Raw genomic sequence first — 25,095 nt, forward strand, 5'->3', positions numbered from 1 at the left:
GGCAAGTCTCTACAAATATAAGAAGACTGAAATCATATCAAGCATCTTCTTGGATGACAATGCCATGAAACTAGAAATCAACCACTATAAAAAAACTCAAAAATATTCAAACACATGGAGGCTAAATAGCATGTCATTAAACAATGAATGGGTTACCAAGGAGATCAAGGAAGAAATGAAACACTTCATGGAAAGTAACGAAAATAAACAGACAACAACTCAAAACCTATGGGACATGGCGAAAGCAGTCCTGAGAGGAAAATTCATAGCATTACAGGCCTATCTCAAGAAACAAGGAAAAGATCTAATGACCCATCTAACACAACAACTAAAAGAGCTAGAACGAGAACAGCAAGAAAAGCCCAAGGAAGTAGAAGGAAGGAAATAATAAAAATCAGAGCAGAGATTAATGACATAGAGACTAAAAAAACAATACAAAAAATCAATGAAACCGAGAACTGGTTCTTTGAAAAGGTAAATAAGATTGATGCACCTTTAGCCAGACTCACTAAAAAACAAAGAGAGAGGACCCAAATAAATCAAATCAGAAAAGAAAGAGGCGATATAACAACTGAACCAACAGAAATACAAAGGATTGTAAGAAAATATTATGAGCAACTATATGCCAACAAATTGGACAACATAGGGGAAATGCACTAATTTCTAGAAGCATACAACCTTCCAAAGCTGAATCAAGAAGAGGCAGAAAACCTGAATAGGCCGATAACAACTAATGAAATTGAAGCAGTAATCACAAAACTCCCAGCAAACGAAAGTCCTGGAGCAGATGGATTTACAGGCGAGTTTTACCAAACATTCAGAGAAGAATTAACACCCATTCTATTCAAACTATTCTAGAAAATTCAAGAGGAGGGGAAACTCCCAAACTCTTTTTATGAGGCCAGCATCACCCTAATCCCAAAACCAGATAAAGATATTACAAAGAAAGAAAATTACAGGCCAATATCTGTGATGAACATAGATGCTAAAATCCTCACTAAAATACTAGCAAACCGGATCCAGCAATACATTAAAAAGATCATACATCATGACCAAGTGGGATTTATTCCGGGGATCCAAGGCTGGTACAACATCCACAAATCAATAAATGTGATACATCACATAAACAAAATGAAGGACAAAAATCATATGATCATATCAATAGACGCAGAAATAGCATTTGACAAAATCCAGCACCCATTTCTGATAAAAACTCTCAGCAAAGTCGGAATAGAGGGATCATACCTCAACATAATAAAGGCCATATACGACTGACCTACAGCCGACATCATACTCAATGGGCAAAAACTAAAACCATTTCCATTAAAAACCGGAACAAGACAGGGATGTCCACTTCCACCACTCTTATTCAACATAGTACTGGAAGTCCTCACCATAGGCATCAGACAGGAAGAAGACATAAAAGGTATCCAAATTGGAAAGGAGGAAGTAATACTGTTGTTATTTGCAGATGACATGATAGTGTACATAGAAAACCCTAAAGACTCCATCAGAGTACTACTAGATTTGATAAACGAATTTGGCAAGGTAGCTGGATACAAAATCAACACCCGGAAATGAATGGCATTCTTACACACCAAAAATGAACTTTCAGAGAGAGAAACTAAAAAAGCAATACCATTTACCATTGCAACTAAAAAAATAAGATGCCTGGGAATAAACTTAACCAAGGATGTAAAAGACCTGTATTCAGAAAACTACGTGACACTGAAAAAAGAAATAGAGGAAGATTTAAACAAGTGGCCGAAGATATCATGCTCATGGATCGGAAGAATTAATATCATTAAATATCTATACTACCCAAAGAAATTTATAAATTTAATGCAATTCCTATGAAAATACCAACAGCATATTCCACAGACCTAGAACAAACATTTTGAAAATTTATATGGAACCAAAAAAGACCCCGAATAGCGGCAGCCATGTTGAGAAAAAAGAACAGAGTGGGAGGGATCACATTAACGGACTTCAAACTATATTACAAAGCCACTGTAATCAAAACGGCCTGGTATTGGTACAACAACAGGCATGTAGATCAATGGAACAGAACAGAGACCCCAGAAATGGACTCACACCATTATGGTCAGTTAATATTTGACAAAGGAGGAAGAGTACCCAATGGAGTAAGGACAGTCTCTTCAATAAGTGGTGCTGGGAAAATTGGACAGATACATCTTAAAGAATGAAACTAGACCACCAACTTTCACCATACACAAAAATAAACTCAAAATGGATAAATGACTTAAATGTAAGTCACGAAACCATAAAAATCCCGGAAGAAAACATAAGCAGTAAAGTCACAGACATCCCACGTAGTGGACTTTTCACTGATACATCTCCTAAGGCAAGGAAAACAAAAGAAAAAATAAACATGGGACTACATCAAACTAAAAGGCTTCTGTACAGCAAAAGAAAACAGCCTCAAAATACAAAGGAATCCCCCACGGTCTGGGAAAACATATTTGCCAGGGATGAATCTGATAAGGGGCTAATTTCCCAAGTGTACAAAGAACTCATAGTACTCAGGAAGGGAAAGACAAAGAACCCAATTGAGAATTGGGGAAGGACTTAGATAGGCACTTCTCCAAAGAGGACATACGGATGCCAAGAGACACATGAGAAAATGCTTGACGTCACTAATCATCAGAGAGATGCAAATTAAAACCACAATGAGGTATCACTTCACACCTGTCAGAGTGGCTCCATCAACAAATCAACAAACAACATGTGCTGTTGAGGGTGTGGAGAAAGGGGAACCCTAGTGCACTGCTGGTGGGAATGCAGACTGGCGCAGCCACTGTGGAAAACAGTATGGAGGTTCTTCAAAAAATTAAAAATGGAGCTGCCATTTGACCCAGTGATCCCACTCCTAGGAATGTATCCTAAGAATCCTGAGACACTAATCAGAAAGGATATATGTACTCTGACGTTCATAGCAGCACAGTTTACAATAGCTAAGATCTGGAAGCAGCCCAAGTGCCCATCAGTAGATGAGTGGATAAAAAGCTGTGGGACATTCACACCCTGGATACTACCCAGCTGTAAAGTAGAAGAATCTTGTACCCTCTGAAACAGTATGGATGGACCTGGGGAATACTATGCTAAGTGAAATAAGCCCGGAAGAGAAAGACAAATATCACATGATCTCGCTTATCCGTGGAATCTAAAGAACTTAATAAACTGATGAACAGAATAGATTCAGTGACATGGAAGCATAGATTCGACTGACCAATGTCAGAGGGATGGAGGAGGGTGGGTGGGTGGAGGGGGAGAGAGTAACCAAAGAATTTATATGCATATATGCACAACCCAAGGACACGGACAATGGTGGGGAGAGGGACTGGGGAGGGGGAAGGGACAGTGTGGAATGGGTCATCGGGGAGAAAAAGGGACATCTGTCATATTTTAAACAATAATAAAATTTAAAAAGTGTATAGGAAGAATCAGGGAGGAAATAATAAATACAATGGAATAAAGATAAGAGTTACTGCGGGGACCTTGCCTTTAGCTCTGAAATTTCTGGGGACCAAGTGAAACAGGAAATGCTTATGGATCATGAACCTTCTCTTCTCTCTCCAGGAAAGGTCTTAGCTCTCCAAGGGCTGCTTTGACGTGTCCAGTGACAATTTCAAGAGTCCATCTGGTAGTCACAGTGAGTAATAAACAATTGTTGAAGAGCCACACACCCGTTTTCCAGAAGGAATAGAACCACCTGAAAATGGCTCTATCTTTTATTAACCCTCCACGAAAGGCCAGTGTGAGAAACGAAAACGCAGCCCGGTGAAGATGTGCCCGAGCGCTCCCGTCATCCCAGCCCGAGAGGGAATCACCTTCTACGGTCATAACATTTCCTGACTATATTAAGTGAATTAGGCTAGACTGAGGAGATGGATGTCATTCGAGTAAATCCTAAGTAAAATCTAAAGCTGTCACATCTGCATGCTTATGTGTGTCAGCCTCTACTAAACTACTTTGATTCTGAAATAAATTCTGATAATACTTCATTATCAACAATATGTTGCATGTGTATTGTTGGAAAATTAATGTGATTCCATAGACTATATAATTTTAAAACATAACTATTATTGGCTTTCATGCCTGAGATTACTTAAGTAAAGGGGAGTTAAATTCCTAATTGGCACCGTATATGAACCTTGGTTACATTTTTAAATATCTAGAAGTGAGTGGGAAAGGCAAAACAAAAGCATTATACTTCTAATCCACTTTTGTATATGTGGTAGTTTTTTCCCTTCAACTGAGTAACATGTTTAGTGTCATATTTATAATTTTAATGATTAAAGCCACAGAATTAAATGCAGTAAAGTGTATAGTCTTTTATCACAACAGATAAAATCCATTAAATCTGGAAGGGAGAGAAATTCAATACAAAAAGAGAGCCCTGAAAAATTAAAATAGTAAAAAAGATAAGAAATATTGTGAGTGGCAAAAAATACAGATGGCAGAACTGGAAAGTCAAAAGGGTAAGGAAGCCCAGGGGTTAAAACATTTAGCCATATGTGCAATGCAAATGCAATGAAACGGGACCTTTGTTAAGACTATAAGAATAAGAATGAGGTGAAAAAGGCAGCAGCGCCCCGCGGCCTGGCTCAGCGGGTGAGCATCCACCTAGGACCTGGGAGACAGAGGTTCGATTCCCGGGCAGGGCACAGGCCCGGGATTCGGGCTCGGTCCCCAGCAGGGGGCGTGCAGGAGGCAGCCCATCAATGGCTCTCTCATCTCTGATGTTTCTATCTCTCTCCCTCTCCTTTCCTCTCTCTGAAATCAATAAAAGATATATTATATTAAAAAAGGAAGCATATATCAAAATTACAACTAAAATACAGAACCAGCCCGGCTGGGTGTGGCTCAGAGGTTAAGAGTTGACCTAGGATCCAGGCGATCAGGGTTCCATTCCGGGTCAGGGCACATGCCCGGGTTGCGGGCTGCAGTCGATCAATGACTCTTTCATCTTTGATGTTTCTAGCTCTCTCTCTCCCTCTCCTTTTCTCTCTGAAATCAATAAAGATATATTTAAAAAATAATAATAAAATAAAATAAAATACAATAAAATAAAATACAGAACCACAATCACTCAGAGCCTCCTGAAATCTGGCTGCACAGAAGCCCCACAACCAGGCAACTGAAGCAGCACGGGGACCATAGGAGGGGCGGAGACGTGGGCGGATCGGGGCTGGATGGCGGAGTTAGGGTTGCGGGCTCACACCCGGAGCCGGGGTTGAAAGCTGGGAGGGAATCTCGGCGGCTGAGGTTTCCCGGAGGAGGGAGGAGTGAGGGGTCCCAACCCCACAGCAGGCCCCCAGCCCAGGGCTCCAGGGCCAGGAACAGGAGTCCCCACAACTTCAGATGTGAAACCAGCAAGGACTGTCCCTGAGGGTCGCGAAGGCTGCGGGAGCTCCAGCAGCTCCTCTTAAAGGACCACGCACGGACTCACTCGGACGCTCCCTCTGAGCCCAGCGCCGGCAGCAGCCTGAAAGGACCTGGGACACTCGGGGAGGAACTAACCTGCCTGAAATCGAGGCGAGAGCTGGAGGGGCAGCTTCCTCCCAGGCAGAAGGGCTGGCAGAGGCCATGGCTCCTTTGGCGAGTCATCCCTGCACACAGTTGGCAGACAGGTGCCATATTTGAGTCGCCAGCACCTGACTCACACCTTTGGCCCCGCCCCGGGATTCCTGGAGGCCCCACCCCTCCCCACCTGCAGCTCATCCAGGCCATTTCCAGGGGCTTTTCAGAGCAAGTGGCCTCTCGAGCCTCAAGCTTAGGACTTTCCTAAAATCTCTCAAACAAGCAGCAGCTGCCCCATACAGCTTGATAAGCAGCCCCAGGCTTGGCACTAGCGGCAGCCTGCACTGGCTCATAGCTTGGCCTCTCCTGGGCACTTCCAAGCGCAGCACAAGTAGCAGCCATCTACAGATTGCTGTGTAGCTCATGCTGGGTGGCCCTGGGCAGGGCACAGGCAGAGGCTGACTTTGCACCTCCCAGGAGGCCCCAGAGACAGTGCACCTGGTGCTGAGACTCGACCACGCTGGATTACAACCCTACCACATCCACGAGTGACACACTCAAGGGACGCGCTTGGTGAACACCAAAGGCCCACTGAGGTAAGTCCTGCTCCATAGGGGTGTCTCCAGCACAGCGGCTCTTTGGCTATAGTTGCAGTTGGTCCTCACAGCTGATTGGCCTGGGGGTCAGTTCCTCCCAGGGACGCCAACAGCAACCAAGGCTCACCTACAACAGGACAGTGCACACAGCCCACACAGGGGAACACCTAGAAGGCCCAGCTCAGCCAACTGGGGAGGCTGAGCCACTGGACCCTACAGGACACCTACTACACAAAGCCACTCTACCAATTCCAGAAGACATAGCAGCTCTAGCTAATACATAAAACAAACACCTGGAAGCAGCCAAAATGTGGAGACAAAGAAACATATCACAAAGGAAAGAACAGAAGAAATCTCTAGAAGAGGAACTAAATGAAATAGATCCAAGCAAGCTTACAGATAGAGAGCTTAGAATAATGGTTATAAGGTTCTTTAAGCAGACTGTTAGGGAAATAACTGAGAAAATTGATAACATAATAAAGTACCATTTTGAAATGAAGGCTACAGAAATTGAAATGAAGAGTAATTTACAGGGAATCAACAGTAGAGCAGAGGATGCTGAGAATCAAATCAGCAATTTGGAACATGAGGAAACAAAAAACACCCAACCAGAAGGGCAAAAAGACACATCATAATTAAAATGCCAAAGGTTAAAGACAAAGAGAGAATCTTAAAAGCAGCAAGAGAAAAGCAGTTACTTACCTGCAAGGGAGCACCCATAGGACTGTCAGCTGATTTCTCAACAGAAACTTTGCAGGCCAGAAGGGAGTGGCAAGAAATATTCAAAGTGATGAAAAACATGGAACTCCAACCAAGATTGCTGTACCCAGCAAAGCTATCAGTTAGAATTGAAGGTCAGATAAAGAGCTTCTCAGACAAGGAAAAGCTAAAGGAGTTCATCACCACCAGACCAGCACTGCAGGAAAAGTTGAAGGGTCTTCTTTAAGAAGCTAATGAACAAAAGAATCTGATGAACTAAATAGATCCAGAGACATTGACACATGCAACAGATGCCGGAGCCCGCCGGCAGAGTCGAACGGTCCTGAGGAAGGGGTGAGGATGAAGAAAAGACAGACACAAAAAAGATGGGATGGGGAGGGCTGCAGCTCGTGCCTGCTGCCAGCTGCCAGCCCCGAGTTTCTTTTCCAAGCTCTTTTTATACCGGCCCTGTTGTTTTTGCTGAACAGCACCCCGTCCTGTTTTCCTCCCCCTTGCCCGATACAAAGTCATTCCTTTAAGGCCGTAGGACTGTTCTTTCCGAGTAAACATCCTGCCTCTTGCAGGAGCTCCAACCTTGGTAACTAACCTTGTCTCGGCTTCTAATAGGAACTTTTGGGGGGGATTAAGTCCTTGGCTTGGTATGTGGCTTGACTGTCCCTTAACCCTTCAGGCCGGGGCCAACGTCCTAATAAGCCTTTCTAGAATCTAAGGCTGCAAGCTACATTAGTATCGCCTTGGTGCCTCAAGGTCTGGGTCAGGGAGCAGGGGAGCACATCTGCAGCTCACCCAGGCAGCTCCTCCGTGCCTGGGGCCACAGCGGCTCCCCACAAACAGACGATGATATTTCAGAGGAAAGAGGGAAGAGGGGTGGAGGGTGGGAAGAGATTAACCAAAGAAGTTACATGCACAACCCATGGACACAGTTAATAACGGGATGAAAGCCTGGGAAGGGGGTGGGAGGCAAGTGGAGGGGATCAATTGGGGGCAAAACTGGGATACCTGTAATACTCTCAACAATAAAAGATAAATTTAAAAAGTAAAAAAAAAAAAAAGCATAAAGAAATGCAGAAGCAGTAAAATATCAAATTCATTCAAAACAATTAATATGACATAAGTTACAATGTAGGTCAACAACCCACAAAATCCTCATAATAATATTGTTGTAGTAGTCATGAACGTTAATGACTTAAACAAAATTCTGTCAAAATATGTTAAAAATCCTGAGATGTTTGTAAATTCTCGGCTGACAGACTGTGGCCTTACTTCTAATTCTTCATCAAAATTTTCTGTATGTCCACAGCTTTCTGTCATGACCAGGTAAGTTGGCCCAAAGGTTAATATTTTCTTCTTAGTTAAAATAAGTGCAAGGAACTAGACACACCAAGCTGCAGACAGAGACTTTATAAAATCACACATTTCTAAGGTAGGTCAAGAAATAAGGAAAAGCACATGTTTTTAAAATAGCATCATTGTAAATAATTTGCATGTAAATTAGAGTAATGTTATACGGTATCTATGACATAATATTCCTTATAGGCAAAGAGACTAAATTTTCCCCAGGTTTTCATAAAATACCATACTAACCTCATATTAAATCACAGTAGAAACTCCAATTCATTACAAACAAAATGCTTGCATGTTCTTTGAGCATGATTTTAAAACGTAATGAGATCTGCAACAAAGTTTACAGGAGAAAACAATATTTCTCCAAATTTGACTAGGTTAAATATTTAGCAAATAATTGAATGGACAACCTTACATATAATTATGTTTTATATTTAAAAATATTTTCTGATTCCACCAAAGCTCAGTTGTAAATGCATCATCTTAAAATCATTTATTTTGAAAAAAGTAAGGTGAAAATAATAAACTATTCATCTGTTACAGTTAAAGAAAACAAAGCCAACTGAATGAAATTAAGAAGCTTTGAATATAAAAGTTATAATAAAAACAAATGATGAGCATCAAAAATATAAAATCGTATAAAATATATGCTTAAGAAGAGACAAAACAGACATATAAGAGATGCCAGAGAGTACAGAGAAAATCAGAAACTATTACACCCAAAAGCTTAATGTCGGACTGCTTCTGTGCTGAAAGGAAAGCTGCTTAAGTTAACAGGAGACAACAACAGGAATAGCATAAAGATACAACCAAGAAATATATATATATATTTAGTTGAAGTTACCTCTAAGGCTCATTTCATATAGTTTTCTCCTCCCTTCTTTCAGAATAGAAATAATTCTCATAGGACATCGGCCACCGGGTGCTCCAGAACACAGAAGGGGTCGCTTTCATCTATTACATAAAACGCGGAAAGTACTGACAGCAAGTGACCCTTGGCAGCCGGCACAGGCTCAGCGTCGCCCTCCCGTCCCTAGCGAGTGACGGACACACGGTGTGAGCCTGGGGCCGGCCGTGACCACCGTGAAGACCGTGTGCACAGGGCCCCGACGGCGCGGCCGCGCTCACCTCTGCGGCCCCCGGCGCGGCGCGGGCGCGGAGCAGCGGACGCCGGCGGGGCGCAGGCCCGCGCCTCAGGGTGACCTGCCCACAAGCATAATGCAAAGTCCCTACTTTTAACGCGAGCAAATTATTCCAAAGAAGACTGTAATAGCAAATATCCTAAATAATATTAAGAAACGCCACTTCATTAAACAAAAAGTGTATAATTCCAAACAAGGGAATGAAAACGGGAACTTGCAGGCAATCCTTCCAAATAAATCTGTCAACCTAGATCTAAAATTTTTCAAAGTATTCTTGTTCAAGATGGGGCCCGGGAACCACACGCCAGACTCTTTCTTCTCCGAAGATGTAACTTTAATACCAAGAACCCATTTAAAAGGCGATTTAATGACGTCATGGAAAGAAAGGATACCATCTGAGCTGCCGCTGGGGGGACGGTGGGCGCAGGGCTCATGGGCCAGGAAAGTGTCAAAGTTATTAAAGAGCAAGAGGTGGAAGGAAACTCTCCGACGTTGACAGGATCAAGGTCAAACCTCGAGTAGCTCCTAGAGGAACAGCGAGGCGAGGGGAGTACTGAAGGCGCAAACGGGGCTCGGCCTCGAAATTGGGTGTTTGCTGAGAAGGCGTCTGTGCAGCAGCCCTGACCTCGCTCCTCTCACTGCCCCCAGGCGAATGCGGATCTGGGGACGGGGAGGCTGGAGAGCGCCACAGCCGAACGTTTCCTGCCAAGTGTGTATAAATAAATTATAAATAGAAATTCATAAATATATAAATAAATGAAAAACAGCATTTTTGAGATATAATTGACATGTAGCATTGTATTCCTTTCAGGCACACAACATAATGATTCGATATTTGTATACACTGTGACATGATCACCACAAGAAGTCTAGTTGGATGGTGCCTCTTAATCACCTTCGCCCATTTTGACCACCCACACATGCCATTCTGCTGATTCTGGGTGGAATGTTCTGTAAGTATCTGTTAAGTGCATCTACTCTAGTTTGGCATTTAAGACCATCGTTTCCCTGTTGATTTTCTGTCTGAATAATTTATCCATTGATGTAAGTGGAGTGTTAAAGTTCCCTACTATTATTGTGTTACAGTCAACTCTTCCTTTAGGTCTACTAATATTTGCTTTAAATATTGAGGTGCTCTTAATGTTTGGTGCATGGACGTTTACAAGTGTTATATTCTTTGGTTAGATTGATCCATTTATCATTATGAAATGCCCTTCTTTGTCCCTTGTTATAGTCTTTGTTTTAAAGTCTGTTTTGTCTGATATAACTATTGCTACTGCAGCTTTATTTACATTTTCATTCACATGAAATCCCTGTTTCCGTCCCTTTACTTTTTGTCTGTATGTGTCTTTCGAACTGAAGTGGGTCTCCTATAGGCAGCATACACTCAGGTCTTGTTTTTAAATCCAGCCAATCACTCTGTCTTTTGATTGGAATATTTAGACCATTTACATTTAAAGTAATTATTGATAGGTATGTACTTATTGCCATTTTATTAATTGTTTTCTGGTTGCTTTTGTAGTTCTTTTCTGTTACTTTCTTCTTCTTTTGCTCTCTTTCCTGGTACTTGATGACTTTGTTAGTGTTTTGTTTGGGTTCTTTTTCTTTATTTTTAACTGGATCTGTAATAAGTTTTAAGTTTTTGGTTGCCATAATATTCATATATAACAAGCTATGTTTATAGCAGTGCATTTTAAGTGGATTGTTGTTTCAGTTCAAATGCTTTCTAAAGCTACTACATTTTTTACTCACCCCCACATCTGTGTTTTTGACATCCTACTTGACATGTTTTGCGTGTGTCCATTAATTTATTACTGTAGTTACACACGCTTTTACTACTCTTGTGTGTTAATCTTCCTACTAGCTTTATAATGGGTTGATCCACTATATTTACAAATGTTTGCTTTTATCAGTGAAAATGTTCTCTTTCCAATATTTTCTTAGTTTTACTTTTGGTCTTTTCCATTAAAAGGAGTTCCTTTAAGATTTCTTTTAAAGCTTGTTTAATGGTGATGAAATCTTTTAGCTTTTGCTTGTCTGGGAAACTTGTTATCTCACCTTTAATTCTGAATGCTAACTTTTCTGAGTAATCTTGGTTATAGATATTCATCACTTTGACTATTTGGTGCCATTCCCTTCTGACCTGAAAAGTATCTACTGAAAAAATCAGCTGATGGCCTTATGAAGGATCCCTTGTACATAACTAAATGCTTTTTCTCCTGCTGTCATTATGACTCTTTAACTTTTGGCATTTTAAATATGATGTGTCTTGGTGTGGGGCTCTTTGGGCTCATCTTGTTGGGAACTCTCTGTGTTTCCTGGATTTGGATGTCTGTTTTCTTCACCAGCTTGGGGGAAGTGTTCAGCTGTTATTTCTTTGGTTAGGTTTTATATTCCTTTCTCTCTCTCCTCCTCCTTCTGGGACCCCTATGATTCAAATGTTGGTATACCTGATGTTGCCCCCGAGGTCCCTTAAACTATCTTCATTAAAAAAAAATTTTTGACCGGCCAGGCATGGCACAGCATTGGAGCATCGACCTAGGATCCAGGAGACATTCCCAGTCAGGACACATGCCCGGGTTGCAGGCTTGATCCCCAGTGGGGGGCAAGCAGGAGGCAGCCAATCAATGACTTTCTCATCATTGATGTTTCTATCTTTCTGTCCGTCTGGATGAAATAAAAATATATATATTTGAACTAAATAAATAAAATAAATAAAATTATTTTTTCTTTTTCCTGTTCTGACTTTCACTGCCCTGTCTTTCAGGTTGCTGACTCATTTTTCTGCATCAAATGGTCTGCTGTTGATGTCCTCTAGGGCATTTTTGTTTTCATGTATTGCATTTTTCAGTTCTGACTGGTTGCTCTAAGCATTTGTTGAAGTTCTGACTGAGTTCATCTATTTCTCTCCCTAGTTCATTAAGCATACTTATAACTCATGTTTACCTTTAACTCTTTGTCTTGTAATTTGCTTCTCTCTTGTTTCTTTTAGTTATTTTTTCTTTTACTTGTTCTTTTACTTAGAGTACATTTCTCTGACTCGTCATTGTGGCCATCTCTCTGTGTTTGTTTCTATGAATTAGGTGAAACAGCAACGTCTCCCAGTGTTGAAGGAGTAGACCTGTTTAGGAGCTTTTCCTTTGTAGACCGTGTGTTCCAAAGGTGTCTTTAGCAGGCCAGCTGGAGCTGGAGTGGGAGTGGGACACAGGGAAACCTGCAGGTAAGGGGCCCTGAGCTGGAGCTGGAGCAGGAGCGGGCTGTGGGGAGTCCTGGGGACGAGCCACAGAGCTGATGTGGGCCTGGGGCCTGACAACCAAGGATGGCTGGCTGAAGCACCTGAACTATGTCCTGCCCATGAGATCAAGGGAGGGCAAGTGCCAATGAATGACTGGTGCCTCTGACACCAGAGAGAGTTCCTGCAGTTCCACTCCCACTTGGCAGACACTCTAGGGTTAGCAAATGGACTGCCTTCCCATTTAGTCTCAGTACCTTTAGGCCACTGGTTTCTCACTTTACCCCAGAGTGGGTGAGTCTGCACATATGCCCTTCGGTGATCCCTCCAGCTACAGGTCAGTGCGCTGGGGGTGGGGTTCCCAGGCTGCCATGTGCCTGTCTCTCCTTCCTGTTCCTATGTGGCTTCTCTCCTGTTTGTGTTGGTCCCCATCTCATTTCTTCTTCAAGGGGAACTGCTGTGTCTGCAGGTGACACGGGAGGAAGTGAGGTCAGGGTTGTCCTACACTGTTGTCTTCGACTGGAAACCCTCGACTCATTTACATTTTCAGCTTGTTTCCCATCATATATTTCTTGTCAGTTTGTTTCTATTGTCTTTTAAAACTTTTGATTCAAATTTTTATTACATAAAATATTTGAATGCTACTCAAGTTAAAACTATTAAATAAGAGATATATTCAGAAAAGTGAAGATTCCTTCAACCTGTTCCCTCATTTTGCTTCACAGACAACCATTTAAAAATATCATACCATTGTTTGTATTTACAAATGTAAGTAGATAGATGGTAGATAAATATAGATGGCAGGTAAACAAAAGGGAGATAAAATGAACAGATTCAGCTATATATTCCTGCTCTTCTCTTTCTTATTAAAAAGAATGTTGTGCACAAACTCTCCTGTTCCAGACCCCAACACATTTTGGAGGTTACCTCACAGAGTCTTCACACCTTTCTTCCAGTGCAGAGTATTTTGCTGTTAGGTTGCACGTCAGTGGATTCACACACTCCCCCTTGTTTCTGAGCACTGTCCCTCATTTATGCTGAAACACGATCCACACAGGGTTTTCCTGTGACAGTGAGTTTGTCACACAACCTGGAGGGCCTCAGAAGTACATCTTTTCTACTAGAGTTGAGGCTTTGTCCTGAGGGCCTCTGAGGCCTATTTATGGGGAAGGGTGCATCTCAGGGCAAAGAGTCAGCACAGTGCTGATTTTTATCTGAGAGACAGAAAAGACTCAAGTGTGGAAGCCCACCATGAGTCTAATAAAAGGAGACTTCAAGAGATACTGGGGTTTAGGTCCTTCTTTTAAAAAATCAGAGACAAAAAGACAAAAGAACATGATTCTAGAAACTGTGAAGGCATCACATCCTTACAGGTGAGCTGCATTTCTTAGACATGTCCCCTTTCTGTCCCCAAGGGGCAAGGAACCTGTGTCTGTCTTTGAGAAACACAGACGTAGGAGAGCCCGGGCATGGTTCCTTGCAGGCTTTCTCCTGCCTCAGGAAGCCAGGCCTGGTTACAGAATGGAAACCCCATGAAAACGCACCGAGGGAACAGGGAGCCTTCCAGATCCCCACGTGACCAGCATTCAGGAAAAGAAATGAAAGTGACTGTTGTGTTGAGACCAGATCCCCTTTGTCTTTTCTCTCTACTTCCTGTCGTGAGGCGTGCGGAACACATGGTCTTCACTCCGTATTTAATGGAGGGAAATTTTATACAGAAACGTGGGAGAGGTGAGCTCAGGGGCCCAGCGCACAGCGAGGGCCGAGTACAAAGGGAGCGGGTGGGTGGAGATGAGGTTCCCCGTCCGTCCTGGGGGCTCCGGGTCGGGGGGCTGAGGAAGCCAGCGGGGAGCACGTTTCCCGCAGGGTCTTGAATCAGGACCAAAGGGCAGCCAGGAGGCACTAAAGAGCCGAGCAGGAAACCCTTTCATGCTGCGAAGAGGCCAGGGCAGAAGGCTCTTTCCCCCTCAATTGTCACCATTGTCACCATCGTAACCTCAGCTCAGGAGGCCTGCGGACAGAGGGCAGTGTTGTTTCCAGGCCCTGCCAACCAGCGGCGCTGTCCCCTCCCGGGCCTCCTGTTTCAGCTCCGCAGGAAGAAGTTCTGCGTCACCCCCAAAGTGCCTTCAGGGCCGGCCTGTGACCAAGTGGGGAGCAGGAGCTTCGGTGTAAACGGCCCAGCCAGAGGTCAGACCCAGTGTCTCCCAGGGTTTCTGTCTCCTGTCCGTCACCCCCACCTCCTGTTCTGGGGAAAGCGAGTGTGTCTCTGAAAGGGGACTGAGGAGCATTACCTGCTGGCTGAAGTCCAGAGTGTCCTGGGAAAGAGAAGGAAGGTAAACACTTCAAGATAGGAAGGCAAATCTGTCCCCAAACACAAGGTCCCCGCCCAGACCCCCTGGGATTTCTCGATTGCCACACCCGCCTCACATGACACCAGAGGAGAGAGGAGAGCAGGAACGGAGAGCAGTGGCCCCCTGACCCCTGTCACACGTCCGGTGTAATCTTATGCACCGTCGGGTCTGCTCCTGCATCTCCCAGGATCTGGACCCAAAGCTCCGGGCGTGTTAACCCTTCTGCCACCTCCACCGGCCATAACTCCTTATGTTTCAACCATAAGGAACCACGGACCGTTTATTTCTCGATTTCCAGGAGATTTGAGCTCGTCCAGAGAAAGGCTTATACGGGCCATGGATACACAGAGGACTAACCTGAGCAAAGTCCTAATTTCCCCCCATGAAGTCTGCGGGGAACCCCAGCGGCCCCTGACCTTTCTGATTCCTGAAGTAGACGAACAGCCCTGCCCCGAGGAAGAGCAGACCCAGCACGAAGCCCCCGACTCCACTCAGCATCTTGCTCTGTGCAGATCCAGACTGTGCCCCTGGGAGAAGAAGCCAGTTTTAGTGGGTTTTATCCCAAAGCCAACTTCCCTGAGACTGGGACTGACAGCTTTGAGGGGGGGAGAAGGAATCCAGAGGATCCAGCACAGTCGGCCCTTTCTGGAGAAGAGACTTGGGTCCCACTGGTGGGTACGCGGTGCAGGCACTGGCCCCTGCAGCCTCCCAGCCCTGGCACGAGGCCACCGCTTCAGCATCTGATGGATGCGGAGCCTGGGGCTCAGTGAGGTTCAGGACTGGTGCAGGGTGACAGAGCTCACAGATGGCAGAGCGGACACTGGCCTCTCCTGTGTCAGGAAGGTCCCTCTGTTGTAGAGGACGAGCCTCTTCTCAGATCACAGTGGACAACTCAGAGCAACAGGCAGAAGTACCAGCCCAGCTGACGCAGGGGACTGGTGCCCAGGGCCAAGGGGCACCAAGACCTGAGATATTGTGGGGAATGTCAAAGCAGGGATAGGAATGACGGCCTCCCAGGCTCTAGGTATCCACAGAGGTGATCACAGGCCCACCCCGGTGGCCTGTGCTGCAGAGACACAGCAAAGGATAGTGTGGTTGGGGAGGGGAGAGCCCTGCCCCCCGGGGATAAGCAGAGTCCCCTGTGGCGGGTGAGGCGGGCGAGTCCGAGCACATCTCACTCCATTCCGCGGTGAGCGGGCTCGTCCGGCTCGGGTGCTGCACTTGGCAGGTGTAGACCTCTCCGCTCTGGGGAACTGTTTCCAGCATCACCAGGATCTGGAAGGTCCAGTCTCCATTCCGGATCAGGCCTGTGGACACGACCCCGGCCTCCTGCTCCTGGCCGTCCCGCAGCCAGCGGACGTCAATGTGGCCTGGATAGAAGCCGTTCACAGAGCAGACCAGGAGGTTGTGGTGCTGCAGGCGCCGGGTCTTGGCGGGATACACGGTCACTGTAGGCACAGCTAGGACAGAAAAGGGGCAATGTGAGGAAGGCAGGGAAGGCTCCTTGGCTGGCTCCCTTTCGGCCTCCAGGCTCCGGTCCCAGGCTCCAGGCTCGGGCAGGCCTCCCTCAGAGCCGGCCCTGCGGCCCAGCAGGACTTGCTGCCATGAGCCTTGAATCTAACCCTCCAGCGTGTGCCCACTTGATTTGGGATGCAGAGGAAACTTGTGGGACCTTTTAATATGTTGAAACAGTTATTCACTGTTGAACTGGAGTGTTTAGAGATCTTTGCAAGGCATGTAGTGTATTGGTTAAATGTGTGATTTCTGGAACGGGGGCTGCCTGGGTTCAGATCCAGGCTCTGCCTCTTACTGGGTGACCTGGGAGAATTTTACATTCCTCTCTGCTCAGCTTTCTCACCTGCAAACCAGATAATAATACTAACTTGCCTGTTAGTGATGCATGAGGATCGGTGGACCTAACATATGTAAAACCAGGGCTGGATCTTAGGCATTACTATGTGTTAGCTATTTACTGTCCTCCTTCACTTGGAGAGAAAATGTCATTCAAAGCAGTGTGGGTAAAGTGGGGGACAGCTTGGGGAAGATGGGGACAGAGGGCGTGAAATCGGGAATGCAGCTCTCGCACCTGAGACCACCACAGAAGTGGTTCTACCTGGGAAGCGGGAAGGACACGGGGGATTCTTTGACTCGGGGAGCCGAGTCCCAGAGGAGCACAAGTCCTGCAGGAGAGGGAAGGACCAAGGAAAGTCACTCGTTAAAAGTACTTAGTTACACTCGTTGAGCAACCCCTCTCCTCAAAAATCTAGTGCTGCAATTGTTGTCGTTTCATAACCATCTCTCTTCAAGCTGACATTTGAGCTCAGGGCAGGTCTGGGACTCAGTAATACGTGTGCTTCCTGCCTGAGACCAGGCTCAATACACAATTGTGGAGGAGAGGATGGGGGGGGGGGACACCGAGGGGGAGCAGAGGGGGAGGGGGAGGAAGAGGAGAGGAGCACCCTGGGAAATCATTGCTGCTAAACCACTACATCGTAGACTTCGTAGACTTACAACTGAGGGTAAATCATTGCTAACAACTTTGCCGCACATTCATTACATTAAAGATGTTTAAATTCTTAACACTGAAAGTAATAAACCGGAATCAGAAGGCGAACCAGGAGCAGGAGAAAGTGCTGAACCCCGTCAGCAGGGTCCATCTAGCTGCACAGAGGAGCCATAAAGTCACTGAGGGAAACGCCAGGACCCCAGAGAGGACAGAGAACAGGCAAGTTAGAGCCGGAGCGACAATTAACCAGCAAGTGCATGAAACTGTTCAGGAACCGTAGAAATCAAAGAAGCGGAAATTAAAAATAAAAAGCGAATTTTCAACTGAGCATTTGGTAATATTGACAAAGTTTCAGACTGTGAGGCAAATGCTCACAACTGTAAGAAGATAACATGTAATTACTATGCTTTGCTTTGTAAAGGCAGGGACCTCAGTACGCTCAGTGACAAAATTATAATTCAAAACCGTGGTTTCACAATCATTTCAGCTACGTAAAAATAGATACACTAAGGGAGGAGGAGGGAGGTGTTTTTTTCTTTAAAGCAAGAAACTTAGACCTAAGAGGAGCCTGGGGAGGATGAGAGGTGCCCCAGCCCCCCAGGCTGACCCTCTGCCCAAGGCCACGGCCTCTTCCAGGGGCTCGGGACAGGAAGGGGGCGGCCCACAGGCTGCGACTCCGCGTCCCCCACACTCCCCACCTCTGCTCCCCGAACCTGCCCCCACTAGACACACAGACGGCACCCACACGTCCCTCCCACGGGGCAGAACCCCAGTGTCCCCGACAGCGGGCCTCACGGGTCCCCTCCCAAGTGTGCTCGCTCGCAGCCCTACACCCGCGCGCTCGGGGAACACTCGGGGAACACTCGGGGAGCACTCGGGGAGCACTCGGGCACACGCTCGGGGAACACTCGGGGAGCACTCGGGCACACGCTCGGGCACATGCGGCCCCCTCCCCTCGCCCCACTCACTTTGCCGATGCACCAGGAATCCCTCAGACACACGATAGCTGACTCTGCAGAACCAGTCCACTGCGGTCCTCGCTCGCTCCAGGACGTCCTCCTGCCGGTTCCAGTACTCGGCGTCCGGCCGCCCCAGCTCGGTCAGCGCGCGGTACTCCCCCACGTCGCTGTCGAAGCGGGCGTACTCCTTCCCGTTGTAGAAGGATCTGTCCAGGAACCGCACCCGCTCCGTCCCGTTGGAGAAATGACACTCGGCCTTAAACTGCCGCAGGAAATGTGCTGTGGGGACAGAGCGAGCAGTGACCCTGGTTAGGGACTGACGGTGACGCCGCCCCAGGCGGTGGGGACACGAGGACACGGGCACCCGACCGCCAGCGCCCAGGGGTCGCCTGTCGTCAGGGCTGGGGGGAGGCCGAGGGCGGGGAGGCCCCGGGACCCTGAGCCCCGGGGTCCACTGGGCTCCCCGGCCCGTGTTGCGGAGATGAAACCGCAGCCCGACAGGGCCCGTCCCCTTTCTGCGCGTCCAAGCCCAGCAGGCGCAGGACACCCGGCCCACCTGTGGCTAAAAGGGGACGGACGGGTGGAAGCCAATTACCGCAGACAGGCGGACCCTTCACTCAGACATGCGTGTGACTTAAAGGGACCAGCTGTTGACAGTCCATACAGATGAGATGACCGCGAAGTCATGACATTGTCACAAACATTGCATGAGACAAAAAATAAAACTGAAGGTTTTAAACTTCAATAGACTAAATGGATTCAACAAGAGGTGGCTAATTTGTATAACTGTCTATAAATACATAAAATAAACCATGAAGAACTGAACCGGGAGGCGAGCGTGCGTTCAGAGCGTGCGTCTGGAGGCTGTGGAAACAGCCCGTGTACAGCAGTGTCCTCGGCCTCAACGCGGGTGACATTTGGGGCCGGGGTGGTTGGCCGCTGTGTACTCCGGGCTGTGCACCGCATCCCTGGCCTCATCCCGCCAGCTGTCAGAAGAAACCCGCAGTGTGACAACCGGACGCGGCTTCAGTATTGCCAGATGTTCCAGGGGTGGGGCAGGGAAGGGGCCGTGAACCCTCCTTCTCAGGGGAGCCCCGCGGCCGTGAAGCATCTGGAAAATCTGTGGTGAAAATGACTCTGTCGATGAAGCCACAGCGGAGACCTCCCGCACGCATTCTGCCAACGTCGTGTCTGCTGAAAGCCTTGGTCCTGTATGTTTATCTTAGGAATCCGGTCCCGTGCAGGGTAGTTTTCCAGCAAAATACATCTGCTCAGGACCAAGATGTACCTGTTCCTGCCCCTTGCCAGTCCATCACCAGGCCGTTTAATTTACCCTCCACGCCGTCATCTTTCTTAACTTCTCCACTGGTGCACGTCTCATCCGCGGTAGAAAACTACGGCCGCTGCCATTTGAATCCTGCTCAGTGTCCCAACTGATCCATTTCTAGCTGCCCCCTGCTCCCAGCAACAGCAGCAGGCACCGGGTTTTCCGCCCGGGCCGGGTGTGGACTCTCGTTTCTAGAGGCAGGTCCCCGCAGAAGGGGAGAAGCTGAGGTGACACTCTCATATAGACAGTTTACAAAATGAGCAGGTCCCGACCTTCCCTCGGAACTGACGGCAGAGAGGAGGGCACTCTGGCCAGACCAGGTCCACTCAGACCCTCTCGGACCTTCTGGGCACATGAGGAGGTTCGGAAACAAAACGTGTGGAGTTGCTGTTCCCTGCAGCCTGCACGGTCAGCGCCATCTGTCCACGCTCATGTGCCCAAGGTAAAGGTCCCCAACTTAGCAAATAAAAACGCAGGATTCAGTTACATTTGGATTTTAGATAAATCATTGTTGTTTCTCTGAAATTCAGATTTAATCGGGCCTCTGTATTTCCTTCAGCAACCCTAGCCCACCTGCTGACAAACTCTGGGACAGAGGAGACTATTTAAACTTCATGTTCTTCCTCCTGTGCCCACGATGGTCTGTCCCTAGTGTGAGCCCCTAAGCAACTTTTCAAATTATAAATGTAACATACATGTAAATTTCTCCTATATGTTGGAACGACAGTCCTAGCATCTGCCCGCCCCAACCCGAAGACCCACACTGGCCCATGTGAACATCAGGAATTCCAGCAGGAACCCAGACCCAGCCGAGCCCCTGTTCACTAGTGGTGTTTGAAGCCCGAGCTCTAGAATTAGAAAATCTAAATCTGAACATTAGCTCTTCACCTGAGTCAGATATTAACACCCATGGGCCTTTCTCCTTTATGTCTAAAACAGATTTCATGACACTGGATTCCTCATAAGATATTAAGTGTGGAATTAAATGGCGATTCTTCCCAGTGCTGATCATATAAGTAATAAATGCATTGCTATTTTATTTCTTATAACCCCTATGAATGCAAGCTCACAGGTCTTACTATTCCTTAACTTCCTAAAGCAAATAGTATCTTCATTAGCATTTGGCAATTGTCTTTAGTTAATTTTATCAGTAAATATCATTTTGCACAAAAGCACAGAAACACTGGTTTGTGTGTAATAACGGGACAGACAGGAACCTAGTGTGAGAGGACTGTGCTGACGCAGGAGAGAGGGACGTTCTAGACGCTGAGACCCAGACCATGTCATCTGGGTTCTACAATTCACTACGTGACGGGGTCAGTTACTTAAACTCTCTGAATTAGATCCCATAGATTATTACAGTTTTAATTGCTGCAGATAAGATAGGGTGGTTATGAGAGTTACATACTCAGCTTTAGGCCTGGGTCATAGTAACTGCAAAATGGTGCCGTCTCCATGCTGCTGGGGCAGACCTGTCCTGTTGGTGACGCCCTCCTCATCTCCCAGGGTGACAACTGGCCTCTTCTGGGTCACTAATAAATACTGGCTGTATAATTAATGGCCCTTGCATAACCGGTCACCTCTGCATTCAAGGTCACCCCAGTGGCTCCTTGCTGGTCACTGAACATCTCTGCTTCTCAAGCCCTCCCAGCTTCTTTTCAGACTCTTTTATTCTCATGCTTTGGGCCCAGCAGGCTCCTCGATCCCAGAGCACAGTCTCTCCCTGAGGCCACTGCTCAGAGTCACCTGTAATCATCCTTCACGTCTTCAGCTCCCGGTCTCTCCTCAAACGGTCCAGTCCGGGTTCCATCCCGTGCACTCCACCCACTGCTAACGTCCACCAAGCCCAGTGCTCGCTTTTCTGCCTGTTCTCACCACGCCCGGCCTCCCCCTCCTTCTGGAAAAATCTGCCTCCCTTCACTGCCCTGCATCACCTTCCCCAGGTTTTCCTCACCACCCTGGCACCCTTCCCAGTCCCCTTTGCTGACTCATTGGCCCTTGGTCCTCTGGGCTCGGCGTCTGTTGTGTCTTGTCTGCTATACACTCTGTGTGGCCCCCTCCACCTCCCTGGAATATAACACAGCACATGTGTCACTGACACCAACACAGACACCTCCAGTCCTGGCTGGCCCTGAACTCCAGGCTCCCGTATTCAACCGACCTCTTGACAGCTCCACATAAATGTCAAAAAATCATTTCCAACTTAAACAAAATATGTATTCTTAACCACCCACTTGAATAATTCTCTCCGACAGTCTTCCGTCTCTCAATAAACGGCTCCTCCAAGGTTCCTCAGATTGTTCAGACAAAATCCTTAGGGATGAGCTTGACTGTGTTCCCCGACCCATCAGATCCCTCAACACGGCATCGAGCGATCCGCCCAGATCTGCTCTTTAGCTTCACCACCGCCTTGGCCGCAGCGCACTAACGGGCCCGGGCACGTCTGCCCTGGAGACTCCTCCGCACTCACTTGTGAACCCCCAACCCAATCTCCACATGGTGGCTAGAATTCTTACTTTTAAAACAAATATAAATGGACTCTCCTCTCCTTGTAACCCTCCAGTAGTTCTCAGCTCTCTTCAGATAAAATTCAGATTTCTCACCATGGCCACCAGGGCCCGGTATGATTTGTCTCCCGTCTTCCCAACCTCCTCCTGTGTCAGTGTCGCTCCCCAGCTTGCTCGCTGTGCCTCAGCCGCTCTGGCCTTCCTCCTGTCGCTTAGACACGGCAAACACGGTCCCCCATTTCAGCCTTTCCCTGTTCCTCCCCTGGAACACTTGTCCCTCAGATCTTCACATGGTGGCCTCTCTCATCACTCAGGTCTCAAATGCCTCTGAACGTCACTTTCTCAGGGACAGCTCCCTAACCCCGTGGACTGATGTCAGGCGAATCCAAGCCTCTCTGCCCTGTAACCCTGCTGTATGGTTTTCAGAGCAGTTATTGCTCTCTGACAGTTTTTTCTTTCTTAAATATTACTGGGTTATTGTCTTTCTCCCGAGATTAGCTAAGCTCCATGGTAAAAGGGGACTTTCTGTCATATTCAGGTAGGATTCTCTGAGCCTAGAACAGAGCCCAGTATATCACTGTCGCTCAGATAAATATCTGTGGTCCAATGAATGAACCCAGATTCTGGGACTTGACCACTGTGGGGACCCTGGAAAGCAGCAGGGGCTCAAGCTCCTGTAGGCTTCTATTCAGATGACACATTCTGTCCCCTCTGCTTCCTGTGAGAAATTCAGACTCTTTCTCTCTCCTCCTACTATTTGGAAGAAACATCCCAGGTAAGGAAAAGGTGGTTTTCAGAAAGAAGGAAAATATCGTGACATTTTATCCTGACAATGGACCTGTTCCAGTGCTGAGGTCTGTGTGAGCTTTGGGGTCTCAGCAATGGTGAGGACACAGCTGGGGAAGGAATAGGGAGACCTGGGAACAGAGGTCACCAAACTTGTCCAATGAAGGGAAACCGAGGGCAGGTTGAATGGACCTGGGACATTGGGGCCAAGACTCCCGGAGGCCCATGAGTTCCCTTGACTTGAATATGACTTTCAGCCCCGTGGGGCGGAAGCAACCTTCACACTCTAGACTCCTGCTCGAGGCGTATAACCTGAACCTATGAAATTGCTAGTATTTGTCTGTTTTTAACTTAAAAACACAAAATTTCATACAATTTATCTCTACTAGTTGAATCTCTACTTGTGGGCTCAGGTCAAAGAGGAGGAGACGTAGGAGAAACCGATAGAATGAAAGATCCACGATGAACACTAATCTGGCCAGGTGTTCAGAAGATGCCTTCAGTTCCTTAAGGCAGCAAAGAACCCCATAGATGTTCCTGATCTGCAGGGTCATTCCGAGTACTAAGAACCTCTGCTTCGGCTCCAGGGGGCTTTCCGCGGGGGGAAGAGAGAGCACTAGCCCACTTCTCTCGGAGAACCTTCATTACAGGGACACAGGCCTTACCAACATTGGGGTTCAGGGGGAAGGAAAGGAGATAGTGGGGGAGGCCCCTTCAGAGTAGGGAGAGGCACCAACCTCACAGATTCTGTTGAGGACATAACACAGGATCTTCAAAAAGAGACCCTTCGAATTCCTTTTGATTCCCCATAAAATTTCAGAAAAACTTTCCTTTTCTTGGGATAACTCAATAAAATAAAGGGAACCACTGGATGGGAAGCAGTCTGAAATCATTATTTCTAAATCCTCGCAAGGCCCGGAGAGAGTGGGGCACAGGGCTGGGGAGGTCTGACTGGAGGAGAGCTGAGAGGAAACGGCCTATAGCCAGGGAGCCCCTTCACAGCCCCCATAGTGGCGGCCACCCAGGCTCCTTTTCCTGTGGAAAGAGTTGGGGGTCCCTGTGATAAAGGTAGGTGGCCACTGAAGAAAATGTCACAGTTTTCTAATGGACATGGCCTGGACACAGTGACAAAGCCAATTTTCTTTTATCCCCACCCGGCAACAGTTCACCCCCCAAGGAGCACTTACGTGGTGTGTCCCTGGCCCAAGTCAGGAAAGGGCTCAGTGCCATCAGTGTCACCGTCAGAGCTGCCATCCAGGAGCCTCCGGGAAACCACAGACACACCATGCTGGAGGACAGAGAGGACGGTGCAGGGAGCAGGCAAGTCTCACTCAGTGAGGACCAGGATTCCCCTTTACCCCATCCCCAAAAATAGCAGCTAAGGAACTGGTTTCTTTGCTCCTGGGTAATCTCAGTGTTGAGAACCAATCAGCCTCGTATTCGCAGAGCATCATCAGTTGCTGGTCTGAGACTCGCTATGAAGTTCCTCTTCTGAAAGGTAAAATTTCCTGCATTAAAAATTTAGATTCTGCGCACACCTGGAGGAGCAGCTTCCCCAGTAACTGATGCCGAGACAGGCTCGCAGCTGTTGGTTGGAGAGCGCAGCCGGTCCCTCTTTACAGGGAGGAAGGTCTCTGCCTGAAGGAGATTGAAAGTTGCTTAATAATTTAACCTCAGTGAAAGGTTTCTCAGGTTTGTCTCCTGGTGCTGTCACCGAGCTTAGCGGCACCTGCAGGATGCCCTTGGAGAAAGGGGCCGAGAGGAGGCGATGTGTGGGGAATGGAGGGAAAGCCCCTTTGGATGGCACTTAACCTCACAACGGGGGAAGCCGACGGCCCAGAGCAAGGTGTGCGGGGGCTGAGAGGCTGAGAAAGGCTCAGAGTCAGCCTGTGACACAGCTCTGCTCTAGAACACTAAGAGTTCACGTGAAAAAGTCCACCTTTTACACCCGGTCCCCATTAAGCTTCTCTCATTTTCCTGGGGACATGTCCTCGCATTTAGTCAAATTCTCCGACTTTATTCTAAGAAAAGGTATAAGAAGACTTTGATGATGAGATTATTACAGCGCTCAGGCAATGGGA

At 47.2% G+C, this 25,095-nt stretch overlaps 1 protein-coding gene across 1 annotated transcript; it reads right to left on the minus strand.

Annotated features, from left to right (window-relative positions):
- Window positions 1–12,425: 12,425 nt before the first annotated feature.
- LOC148093025 (DLA class II histocompatibility antigen, DR-1 beta chain-like) lies at window positions 12,426–24,316 on the minus strand. The gene is made up of 6 exons (XM_087817235.1): window positions 24,202–24,316; window positions 18,404–18,673; window positions 16,108–16,389; window positions 15,346–15,456; window positions 14,870–14,893; window positions 12,426–12,532 (listed from the first exon to the last, which is right to left on the minus strand). Exons 1-6 carry the CDS (start codon window positions 24,299–24,301, stop codon window positions 12,426–12,428), a joined length of 894 nt encoding a protein of 297 aa, XP_087673361.1. The 5' UTR covers window positions 24,302–24,316.
- Between the last annotated feature and the right edge of the window lie 779 nt (window positions 24,317–25,095).

The sequence above is a fragment of the Miniopterus natalensis genome, chromosome 5, assembly GCF_054644295.1.
Source record: "Miniopterus natalensis isolate mMinNat1 chromosome 5, mMinNat1.hap1, whole genome shotgun sequence".
Taxonomy (NCBI): domain Eukaryota; kingdom Metazoa; phylum Chordata; class Mammalia; order Chiroptera; family Miniopteridae; genus Miniopterus; species Miniopterus natalensis.

Coding starts and splice junctions, on each gene's coding strand:
- LOC148093025 (XM_087817235.1), bottom strand. CDS start 24,301: ATGGTGTGTCTGTGGTTTCCCGGAGGCTCCTGGATGGCAGCTCTGACG. Junction 14,894..15,345: donor CTACTTCAGGAATCAGAAAG/GTCAGGGGCCGC, acceptor TCTCTTTCCCAG/GACACTCTGGACTTCAGCCA. Junction 12,533..14,869: donor CTCTGGACTTCAGCCAGCAG/GTAATGCTCCTC, acceptor CTCCCACTCCAG/CTCCAGCTGGCCTGCTAAAG.